The 12,686-nt window shown below is 38.8% G+C and overlaps 1 protein-coding gene across 8 annotated transcripts in view; it reads left to right on the forward strand.

Annotated features, from left to right (window-relative positions):
* The window catches only part of PHF14 (PHD finger protein 14), a 217,823-nt gene that overhangs the window by 71,800 nt on the left and 133,337 nt on the right, over positions 1 to 12,686 (forward strand). For all 8 annotated transcript variants that reach the window (XM_011280406.3, XM_011280403.3, XM_019825526.2 and 5 more), the window contains one exon: positions 6,000 to 6,168. In XM_011280406.3, coding sequence (XP_011278708.1) covers positions 6,000 to 6,168 — 169 coding nt within the window. The remainder of the gene's footprint in view (positions 1 to 5,999; positions 6,169 to 12,686) is intronic.

Raw genomic sequence — 12,686 nt, forward strand, 5'->3', positions numbered from 1 at the left:
AGATACGGGTTTAGAGTCATTGTGATGTCTGTATGTTTTATGCTTGTAGTGATGTCTCTGGGACTTTGTCTCACAGGGTCCCCCTTAGGATCTCTTGTAGGGCTGGTTTAGTGGTGACAAATTCCTTCAGTTTTTGTTTGTTTGGGAAGACCTTTATCTCTCCTTCTATTCTAAATGACAGACTTGCTGGATAAAGGATTCTTGGCTGCATATTTTTCCTGTCTAGCACCCTGAAAATCTCGTGCCAATTCTTTCTGGCCTGCCAAGTTTCAAAAGAGAGATCAGTCAGGAGTCTTATAGGTCTCCCTTTATATGTGAGGGCACGTTTACCCCTTGCTGCTTTCAGAATTTTCTCTTTATCCTTGTATTTTGCCAGTTTCACTGTGATATGTCGTGCAGAAGATCGATTCAAGTTACGTCTGAAGGGAGTTCTCTGTGCCTCTTGGATTTCAATGCCTTTTTCCTTCCCCAGTTCAGGGAAGTTCTCAGCTATTATTTCTTCCAGTACCCCTTCAGCACCTTTCCCTCTCTCTTCCTCCTCTGGGATACCAATTATGCGTATATTATTTCTTTTTAGTGTATCACTTAGTTCTCTAATTTTCCCCTCATACTCCTGGATTTTTTTATCTCTCTTTTTCTCAGCTTCCTCTTTTTCCATAACTTTATCTTCTAGTTCACCTATTCTCTCCTCTGCCTCTTCAAGCCGAGCTGTGGTGGTTTCCATTTTGTTATGCATTTCGTTTAAAGCGTTTTTCAGCTCCTCGTGACTGTTCCTTAGTCCTTTGATCTCTGTAGCAAGAGATTCTCTGCTGTCCTGTATACTGTTTTCAAGCCCAGCGATTAATTTTATGACTATTATTCTAAATTCACTTTCTGCTATATTTAAATCCTTTTTGATCAGCTCATTAGCTGTTGTTATTTCCTGGAGATTCTTCTGAGGGGAATTCTTCCGCTTGGTCATTTTGGATAGTCCCTGGCGTGGTGAGGACCTGCAGGGCACTTCCCCTGTGCTGTGGTGTATAACTGGAGTCGGTGGGCGGGGCTGCAGTCAGACCTGATGTCTGCCCCCAGCCCACCGCTGGGGCCACAGTCAGACTGGTGTGTGCCTTCTCTTCCCCTCTCCTAGGGGCGGGATTCACTGTGGGGTGGTGTGGCCCATCTGGGCTACTTGCACACTGCCAGGCTTGTGATGCTGGGGATCTGGCGTATTAGCTGGGGTGGGTAGGCAAGGTGCACGGGGGCAGGAGGGGCAGGCTTAGATCGCTTCTCCTTAGGTGATCCACTTCAGGAGGGGCCCTGTGGCAGCGGGAGGGAGTCAGATCCGCTGCCGGAGGTTTGGCTCCACAGAAGCACAGAGTTGGGTGTTTGCGCGGAGCGAGCAAGTTCCCTGGCAGGAACTGGTTCTCTTTGGGATTTTGGCTGGGGGATGGGTGGGGGGGGTGGTGCCGGTGAGTGCCTTTGTTCCCCACCAAACTGAGCTCTGTCGTCAGGGGGCTCAGCAGCTCTCCCTCCCTTTGTCCTCCAGCCTTCCCACTTTCCGAGCAGAGCTTTTAACTTATGACCTCCCAGACGCTAAGTCGCGCTTGTTGTCGGAACACAGTCCGTCAGGCCCCTCCGCTTTTGCCAGCCAGACTCGGGGGCTCTGCTTGGCCGGCGAGCTGCCCCTCCGCCCCGGCTCCCTCCCGCCAGTCCGTGGAGCGCGCACCGCCTCGCCGCCCTTCCTACCCTCTTCCGTGGGCCTCTCGTCTGCGTTTGGCTCCGGCGACTCCGTTCTGCTAATCCTCTGGCGGTTTTCTGGGTTATTTAGGCAGGTGTAGGTGGAATCTAAGTGATCAGCAGGACGCGCGGTGAGCCCAGCGTCCTCCTAAGCCGCCATCTTGCCCTCCAATTCCCAGAAGCTTTTTATCTTGATGAGGTCCCAATAGTTCATTTTTGCTTATGTTTTGCTTGCCTTTTGCGACATGTCTAGTAAGAAGTTGCTACAGCTGAGGCTGAAGAGGTTTCTGCTGCTGTTCTTCTCTAGGATTTTGGTGGTTTCCTATCTCACATTTAGGTCTTTCATGCATTTTGAATTTATTTTTGTGTATGGTGTAAGAAAATGGTCCAGTTTTCCAACACCATTTGTTGTAGAGACTGTCTTTTTTTTCCATTGCATATTCTTTCCTGCTTTGTCAAAGATTAGTTGACCATGTAGTTGTGGGTCCATTTCTGGGTTTTCTGTTCTGTTCCATTGATCTGTGTCTGTTTTTGTGCTAGTACTATACTGTCTTTGCCATAGCTTTGTAATACAGCTTGAAATCTGGATTCGTGATGCCTCCAGTTTTAATTTTCTTTTTCAGGATTGCTTTGACACTTTGGGGTATTTTTTGGTTTCATACAGATTTTAAGATTGTTTGCTCTAGCTCTATGAAAAATGCTGGTGGTAGTTTGATAGGAATTGCATTAAATGTGTAGATTACTTTGGGTAGTGTAGACGTTTTAACAATGCTTGTTCTTCTAGTTCATGAACATGGAATGCTTTCCCATTTCTTTGTGTCCTCTTCAATTTATTTTAAAATTGTTCTATAATTTTCAGAGTATAGATCTTTTACCTCGTTAATTTATTCCTAGGTATCTTTTTGTGTCTGTTGCAATTGCAAATGGGATCGATTCCTTGATTTTTTTTTTCTGCTGCATCATTATTGGCATACAGAAATACAACAGATATCTGCACATTGATTTTATATCCTGAGATGTTGCTGAATGTGTTGGTTATAGCAATGTTTTGGTAGAATCTTTTGGGTTTTCTCCATAGAGTGTCATGTTGTCTGTGAAGAGTGAAAGTTTGACTTCTTTCTTGCTGATTTGGATACATTTTCTTTTTATTGTCTGATTGCTGAGACTAAGACTTCCAATACTATGTTAAATAGTAATGGTGAGAGTGGACATCTGTGTCTTATTCCTGACTGTAGGAGAAAGGTTCTCAGTTTTTCCCCATTGAGGATGATATTAGCTATGGGTCTTTTGTATATGGCTTTTATTGTGTTGAGGTATGTTCCATTTATCCAAACTTTATGGACGTTTTTACTAGGAATGGATGCTTTATTTTGTCAGATGCTTTTTCTGCATCTATTGACAGGATCTTATAGTTTTCATCCTTCCTTTTATTAATGTGGTGTATCACAGTGATTAATTTGTGGATATTGAACCACCCCAGCAGCCCAGGAATAAATCCCACTTGATCATGGTGAATAATGCTTTTCATGTGCTGTTGATTTTGATTTGCTAATACATTCATGTTCATCAGGGATATTGGCCTGTAATTCTTTTTAGTGGGGTCTTTGTCCAGTTTGGGAATCAAAGTAATGCTGGCTTCATAGAATGAGTTTGGAAGTTACCCTTCTATTTCTATTTTTTAGAACAGTTTGAGAAGAATAGGTATTAACCATGCTTTAAATGTTTGGTAGAGGGGCACCTGGGTGGCTCAGTCGGTTGAGCATCTGACTTCGGCTCAGATCATGATCTCACGGACTGTGGGTTCGAGCCCCGCGTCAGGCTCTGTGCTGACAGTTCGGAGCCTGGAGCCTGCTTCGGATTCTGTGTCTCCCTCTCTCTCTGCCCCTCCCCTGCTCATGCTCTGTCTCTGTGTCAAAAATAAATAAACAATAAAAAAAAAATATTTGGTAGAATTTCCCTGGGAAGCCATCTGGCCTAGGACTCTTGTTTGTTGGGAGATTTTTGATTACTGATTCAATTTTTTTGCTGGTTATGGGCCTATTCAAATTTCTATTCTTTCTGCTTTAGTTTTGGTAGTTTGTGAATTTCTAGGAATTTTTCCATTTCTTCCAGATTGCCTATTTTGTTAAAATGTAATTTTTCATGGTATTCTCTTAAGATCATTTGTATTTCTTTGGTGTTGGTTGTGATCTCTCCTCTTTCATTTGATTTTATCTATTTGAGTCCTTTCTCTTTTTGATAAGTCTGGGTAGGCGTTTATCAATTTTGTTAACTCTTTCAGAGAACCAGCTTTTGGTTTTGTTGATCTTTTCTACTGTTTTGTTTGTTTGTTTTTATATATTTTATTTCTGCTCTAATCTTTATTATCTCCCTTCTGCTGACTTTAGGCTTTATTTGCTGTTTTCTAGCTCCTTTAGGTGTGAGGATAGGTTGTGTAGTTGGAAATCTGCCTTTTTTTTTTTTTTAAGTAAAGTTTATTTATTTTGAGAGAGAGAACATGTAAACAGGGGAGGGGCAGAGAGAGAGGGAGAGAGAATCCCAAGCAGGCTCTGTGCTGTCCATAAGGAGCCCAATGCAGGTCTCATTCTCATGACCTGAGCTGGAATCAAAAGTCAGACTCTTAACTATCTGTGCCATCTATGTGCCCCTGGAAATCTACCCTTGTAATCCTTTTAGTAAATTTTCCATTTCAGTTATTATACTTTTCATCTACAGAATTTCTTTTTCATTTATTTTTAGGCTTTCTCTGTCTTTATTGATATTTCCATTTTGTTCATAAATTGTTTCTTGTCTTTTCCCACAATCTCTATTAGTTCATTGAACATTTAAAGAATAATTCTTTGTCTTGTAGATCTGCCATCAGGTTTTCTGGGACAGTTTCTGTTAAATTTTTTTTCTCTTTTAATGGACCATACTTTCCTTTTCCTATTTCTTGTGGGGTTTTTGTCAAAAACTGGACATTTGAGTTTAATAATGTAATAACTTCAGAAATGAGATTTTCTCCATTCCCAGCCCTTGCTGTTTTGTTACTGTTTTTGTTTGTTTGTTGTTTTTTATTATAGTGTGCTATCTCTCTGCTAAGGATCAGACTGAGGTATAAACTTGCAGTCTTCTCATATGTTTTCTAAGCCTTTCCCTGGGCAAGGGTGGCCATTTCCTAATTTTTCTTGTATATGCACTTATGTTTTGAATGTCTATATCTTTAATATCTGGCTCCCAAAAGAGGACAAAGAGAAAAATGAAGGTGGAAATAAATGACGATGGTCTTTTAAGTACTGGAAGTCATTTCAGGCCAAGTGGGGGGTTCACATATAGCAGGGTTTTTACACAGAGAAACGGAACTCTGAGGAAGCAGAGTTCTTTCTAGGAAGCAGCTTTATTTGTGCCACCTGGGCTCAGCGGGTTAAGATCCCAAAAAGGCTGAGTCCCGAGTGCAGCAGGGTATAGCCTTTTATGCAACTTCTACTTCTTTGTCTCCCATATATGGTTACACATATAGTCTGACTGGACACATTTCAAGTTACAGAGTCGTGTCAGAGCTATACATACCTGTATAGGAGTTGATTGGGTCACATGGCCTTCCTTTGTTCTGAGAAGCCTCCACTACATTCTTTAGGGAGGGGCCTTACCACACACCTACCTCTTTGTACTTCTGTGATCAGAAGCAGTAATTCCCAATCAGAGTATGGATTCCCAATATTTGGAGGACATGGTTTGTTTTGGCTATCCTGGTTCTTACTGACTGTATGTAAGCCACTGCAGGAATATGTGCACAACTGCCTGCCATGTGGCTTGGTTGGAGGTTGGGTAGTTTTGACTGCTGAGAAATGAAATTAACAGAAATTAATGGTGATTTACCTGTGCTAGCCTTTCCCTGGAATTTACAAGCCTTCAGTAGAATCCAGAGTTCTAAAATAATTGTATTAAACAAAATCTGCCAGTGCAGTTTTTTTCTAGGCGGAGAGACATATTTCTGTTGCTTTGGACTGTGCCACCAGTGCTGAAATCTCTTACATGGGTTTACTTAAACATGTAGCATTATTGCATGTGTTCTTGTGATAGTTACAGAGTACGTGGAATTGCTTTATACATTTACTATTGACATTCTTATAGGAGTGTATGTACCTCTCTGTATGTAGTCATTGTATACCCTGTGGTCACACATACTTGTATATAGTTTCATATATTCTTCACATCTACCTGAATTTTGTATTAATAGGAACCATAGCTAACACTAGAAGATAAAAATAAACATATGAACTTACATTTTTTTCTTTATATAGGCAGTGTTCAGAATGTGACCAGGCAGGGAGCAGTGACATGGAAGCAGACATGGCCATGGAAACCTTACCAGATGGTACCAAACGATCAAGGAGGCAGATTAAGGAACCAGTGAAATTTGTTCCACAGGACATGCCCCCAGAACCCAAGAAGATTCCAATAAGAAATACGGTAATTTTTTCCCTGTTTATCATAATCATCACAAAATTCTGAGGGCAAAATTCTGAGGCCAGTTTGTTGTTTTGCATTATGAAATATACCATACATAACTGAGAATTTATGCTTTATATATTCAACTTAAAGCATAATAATAATCGGGGCGCCTGGGTGGCGCAGTCGGTTAAGCGTCCGACTTCAGCCAGGTCATGATCTCGCGGTCTGTGAGTTCGAGCCCCGCGTTGGGCTCTGGGCTAATGGCTCAGAGCCTGGAGCCTGTTTCTGATTCTGTGTCTCCCTCTCTCTCTGCCCTTCCCCCGTTCATGCTCTGTCTCTCTCTGTCCCAAAAATAAATAAACGTTGAAAAAAAAAATTTTATAAAAAAAAAAAAAGCATAATAATCATGAATACCCACTGTATCCACTGACCTGCTTCAAAAATAAACAGTAACAAAGCCTGATGTCCCCTGTGAATCCCTTGGTAATTTCATTCTTACCTGGCTAGCACAGAGATCATCTCCTTCCTCAACTTTATATTTCTCATTCTTTTCTTTTTTTTTAGTAATGACTTTCCAAATGTGTATATTTGTAAATAATACATAGTTTTGCAGTTTTTAAATTTTGTATGAATGGAGTCAGGCTTTTCCTTTTGGTATTTGTTAATTTGACCAGTTTTTTTTTGTTTTGTTTTGTTTTTAAGTTTATTATTTTGAGAGAGAGAGCTTGAGCAGGGGAGAGGCAGAGAGGGAGGGGGAGAAACAATCTGAAGCAGGCTCTGTGCTGTCAGCACAGAGCCCAATGAGGGGCTTGAACTAACGAACCATGAGCTCATGACCCGAGCAGAAATCAAGAGTCAGATGCTCACCCAACTGAGCCTCCCAGGTGCCCCTAACCAAATTTTGTTGATGAGATTCATAAATACTGATCTGTGTAGTTACAGTTCATTTATTTTTACTAATGTGTAATATTTTTTATTAAAACAATACATCATACGTTTTGTTCTTTAGATTGGCAGTTTTGTTTCTATCTTTTTTCTTTTGTAAACAACTCTGTTTTGAATATTTTTGTAAATGTCTTTTGCAGCACGGTAACAAGGAGTTAGGATATATACCAAGGTGTTCATTTGCTTAGTTATCGGATATGTGCGTCTTCAGTTTTGCTAGTTAATTCCACTGTGTTTTAAACCAGTTTATATTCATAGCAATGAATAATCTTACTATTGTTCCCTAAACTTACTTTGTGTAATATTTTAATGCTTTCCAATGCAATACATGTAAAATAGTATATCATTTTATTTTGTATTTGTCTCAATACTAATGACTTTGAGTATCTATGTATTTTATCTATTAGGAAATGTAAATGCAAGTCTTCTCCGATTTTTCTATGAGGTTGTTAGTCTATTTCTCATCACAATTTTTGAGGTTAGAGTTCAAAGAATTTCTTCCAGAAAGTATTTATATTTGTTATTACCAGGTGCCGGTGAGGTGTACTAACCTAAGACCATTTTATTATTTTATTTATTTTTAAATGTTTGTTTATTATGTATTTTAAGAGAGAGAAAGAGAGTTAGTGGGGAGAGGGGCAGAGAGATAGGAGAGAGAAAATCCCAAGTATGCTCCATGCTGTCAATGCAGAGCCCCTCATGGGGCTCAATCTCATGAACTCTGAGATCATGACCTGAGCCAAAATCAAGAGTCAGCTGCTTAACCGACTGAGCCACCCATGCACCCCTAACCTAAGCCCATTTTAAATAAGTTTGGTGTGTGTGTCTTTTTCCATTATATAAATAGTGTCAATTTCTGCCCCAATCCAGTGAAGGCTGGCTTGCAGCTATGAATTCCTGGGGAGACATTTTTTACTTTCTGACTCTGAACCAAAGCAGACACTTTTGAAAAATCTGCCTCCTCCTGAAGGAGATGTAGATTTTTTTTTTTTTTTTTTTTTTAAGTAGGCTTTATGCCCAGCACAGAGTCCAGTGGCCGGGCTTGAGCTCACGACCCTGAGATCAAGACCTGAGCTGAGGTGAAGAGTCGGATGCTTAACAGACTGAGCCACCCAGGCATCCCAAGATGTAGCTATTTTTAGGGTAGGTTGTCATCCTTTGTTTTGTTACCTGTTTAGTTGTAGAGAGTTTTTTCTTTTTTCCTTAAAGTAACAGCTTTCTCAAAAATTTTCTTTAATCTGTAATAACACATTTAATCTAATCATAAGAGAAGTTACTTCGAGTATTTCATTCAGTTTGTGTTATGAGCTTATTTGAAATTGAGGAAACAGATGTGGAAATTGTCTCCCAGATAATTTAAATAGTTTTTCAATGCTCTAAATTAATCAACTTGAAATTGTTTTATTTATAATTCCCATTAGTTTAAAACAATTTTTTTTGGCCTCACAAATACATTTTGTTTACAAATGAACTAGAGAGAATTTTCCTTCAAGCCTGCTCACTTCTTCCTTCCTTCCTTCTTCCTTTCTTTCTTTCTCTTCCTTTCTTTCTTTTTCTTTCTTTCTTTCTTTCTTTCTTTCTTTCTTTCTTTCTTTCTTTTTAAAAAATTTTTTAATGTTTATTTTTTTTTAAAGAGAGAGAGCATGAGTGGGGCAGAAGTAGAGAGAGAGGGAGACACAGAATCTGAAGCAGGATCCAGGCTCTGAGCTGTCAGCACAGAGCCCGACACAGGGCCCAAACCCACAAACTGTGAGATCATGACCTGAGCCGAAGTCAGATACTTAACCGACAGAGTCACCCAGGCTCCCTAAGCCTGCTCATTTCTAATACATTTTCTGTAACTTCAATGCCAATAACTTCAATGTGGCTATTAAGATATTCGAGTAAAGCATGTGTCTGTGTTTGCAAAGATTATCCTTTTATGAAACATCGTTTTCTTTACTGTTTAAAGAAATCTTTAGGACCAGTGTTATCATCTTTAACCAGAGACGGAAATTTTGTACATATTATAGTGATATTTATGTGTCCATAGTTAAGTATTATTTCAGATAAAAGAGGATCATATTTTCTTTTAGTTTACTTGTTTGTTCTTACAGCCTGGAATTATAAGGAAGCTTTTGAATTTTCTAATTTATTCCAATTCCTTTTACTGTATTATTTGTCTCTTGTTTTCTTGTGTAAAAGTCTTAGTCTTCTTGTAGGTGTGTGTGGGTAAAACACAAGAAAGGATTCTATGGACAGTAATTTTAGGAAATACAGTATGATTACTTTCTTTCTTGGGGGAATTCAGATGTATACTCAAGGTCTGAGAAACACTACTATTTACAATAATGATTACTTTAACTTTTTCCTAACCTATTTTATCAAAGAGCACTTTTTTCAAGACCATTTTTTATTGTATCATATAGCGCTGAGTGGTACCAGCTTTGGAAATGATGTTCTAGAGGCCACGAATTACTTGCATAAAGGTCATCTGTGGGGTGTTTGTTGGAATGTAGGTTTTGGACTCATCCAAGAACTAAAAACTTAGAATTAGGGGTTGGTTTAAGCAGACTTTTTAGGTTTTATTCTTATGCAGACTGAAGTTAGAAAATAACTATCTGGATAACGTTTATCATTATTACTCTTACTTTTTTGTTCCCTTCCTTCCCCCCTGATTAATCTATACAGCAATTCAGAAAATCTTTGATGAGGCTATTCTATTGGTCAAGTACCTGATCGAGGAATGTAAGAATGAGAGATGCAGAGGAGAGTGATTCAGTCATCTTGATTTTGATCTTACCATTTAGGCTGAGTTCCTATTGTTACTTTAACTTTTTACCTTATCAGTTCTGTTTCAGAGATATATTAACATTTTAATTAGACGGTATGGTTAAAAATGAGGCAGCTTACTTTCTTTTCTTAGCACACTGTTAATTATGGGAATCTAGGTATCTAACTGCCAGCTCATTTGTATGTATAACCAAGTATCTTTCACAGTAAATAACTGATTTATCTTTCCTTTTAATTTTCAATTCTTGTTCCTAGTATTTTTCTACTTATACTTTTTATTTTGGTACATGTATCACTACACTTATTAGCCACCCATGTGCCCCACATTGAACTTCCTATTACAGAGGTATTGTGATATTGAACAAATTACCTAACCCTTACCTGAGTTCCCCAGCTGAGCTGCTGTATGAATTTCCTATAGGTGCTATAACAATTACCATGATTTTGGTGGCTTAAAATAACACAGATTTATTATCTTACAGTTCTAGAGGCCAGAAGTCTCCAGTCAGTTTTATTAGGCTAAAGTCAAGGTGTTGACAGGACTGGTCTTTTAGAGGTTGTTAGGGATTATCCATTTCCTTGCCTTTTCTAGCTTCTAGAGGCCACCTATATTCCTTGGCTCAAGCCTCTTCTCACACCACTTTTACCTCATTTCCAAACTCACATATGCTTCCTCTCTGATCTTCTATTTCCCTCTTATAAGAACCTCTTGTGATTCAGGCCCACCTGAATTCATCTCAGAATCCTTGGCTAAATTACATATACAAAGTCTCTTTTTGTTATCAAGTATCATTTACAAGTTCTGAGGATTAGGATATGGATATTGTGGAGAACAGTATTCAGCCTATTACAGTTGCTTTGAAAATTAAATTAGCTAATTTACATAAAGTACCGATCATGATGTCTGGGACATATTAACATCAACTTATGTTCATTTTCTTCTCCCTCCTTCCTCATCCTATTAACTAGATTGTGTGATTTTGATTAAAATACCTGGGCCTTTGCTGCCCCATCTGTAAAACTAGATATAATACGCATAAGATTCTAAGTAACAAAATCTATTGAGGGGATGCCCGAGTGGTTCAGTCAGTTAAGTGTCTGACTTCTGCTCAGGTTAGTGATTCATGAATTGGAGACCCGCATCAGGCTCTTTGCTGACAGCTCGGAGCCTGGAGCCTGCTTTGGACTCTGTCTCTCCCTCTCTCTCTGACCCTCCCCTGCTTGTGCTTTTCTCTGTCTCTCTCTCTCTCTTTCAAAAATAAATAAATATTAAAAAAATTTAAAAAAATATTTCTTTTGTTAGTTTTAATTTTTCCTGCCATTATTGATCAAAGTGTACTTCATTTCACAGTAGTCATATTACTCTATCAAAATTTTGAGGAAGATTTACCTTTGTGACATAGGGAATTCATGACATATATCCTAGGCCTTAATTTCTCATTTCAAAATAATGTATCACTTAATAAAACTATTAAAATGATCATTTGTTTTACAACTTTGATTTGTTCTACAACTTTCTACCATTTCTGTTAAGCATATGTTCCCTTGGGCTATAGTGCTAGCATAATTTTTAGAAAAATAGTTTGGATTATTTCATGCTAGTAAAAGTGAATTTTCTAGTTTCAAAAGTCTTTTTTGTGGGATATGTGAATTAATATTCAGTTAGAGTAATTTTGTTTTTAAAAATTCAGTCTTTATAATTAGGCATACAGCACTTTAATTTTTTATTTTTTTTGAAGGACTGTCTCTGTAGAGTTGTCCAAGAACCATCAAAAGTATAAAATGAGGGGCGCCTGGGTGGCTTGGTCGGTTAAGCGTCCAACTCTTGATTTTAGCTCAGGTCATGATTGCAGAGTTGTGGGATTGAGCCCCATGTCAGCCTCTGCACTGAGCATGGAGCCTGCCTAAATTTCTCTCTCTCCCTCTGCCCCTCTCCCTCCTCTCATGCTCTTTCTCTCTCAAATTAAAACAAACAAACACATATGTATCTGTGTGTATATATGTATATATATGTGTGTGTGTGTATGTATACATAGACATATATGCATACAGGATCATGGCTGCCATAGATTGAAGTCCTGTTTTGATGAACAACTTTTCTTACCTCTGCTATTACTTTCTCACTTTGTATACTTTATATCTTTACATTTAAAAGTAACATTCTTGGGGCGCCTGGGTGGCGCAGTCGGTTAAGCGTCCGACTTCAGCCAGGTCACGATCTCGCGGTCCGTGAGTTCGAGCCCCGCGTCAGGCTCTGGGCTGATGGCTCAGAGCCTGGAGCCTGTTTCCGATTCTGTGTCTCCCTCTCTCTCTCTGCCCCTCCCCCGCTCATGCTCTGTCTCTCTCTGTCCCAAAAATAAATAAACGTTGAAAAAAAAAATTTAAAAGTAACATTCTTGTGGTAGTAAAGGAGCAAAAGAAGGAAAGAAGGGAACATGTTGGCGTATTTGAGCAAATTCTTGTATGTTGCTACTATTAACTTCTGTTTAGCCATAATGCCAATAAACCCAACTAGTTTATTATTTTGTATTTCTTCCTACTATTTGACCATTGGATATTTTACTTCATTACTTTTTGCAAAGGACAGTAAATCAGAAGAGGACATGAGGGATTAGTTTACCTTTATCTAAGATTGTTTAATTAGTAGTAAAACCTAACATTTATTGAGTATGCCTCATATGCAGACACTGTACTAATCCTCCAGCCTACTCCCTCTTATAAAAAATAAGTTCGTATTTGACTATTATAACACCTATTTCACTCAAAATAAAACTGAGACACAGAAAGCTTGAGTAACCTACCTGTGATCTTATAGATAG

Source organism: Felis catus, chromosome A2 (genome assembly GCF_018350175.1).
Source record: "Felis catus isolate Fca126 chromosome A2, F.catus_Fca126_mat1.0, whole genome shotgun sequence".
NCBI lineage: Eukaryota > Metazoa > Chordata > Mammalia > Carnivora > Felidae > Felis > Felis catus.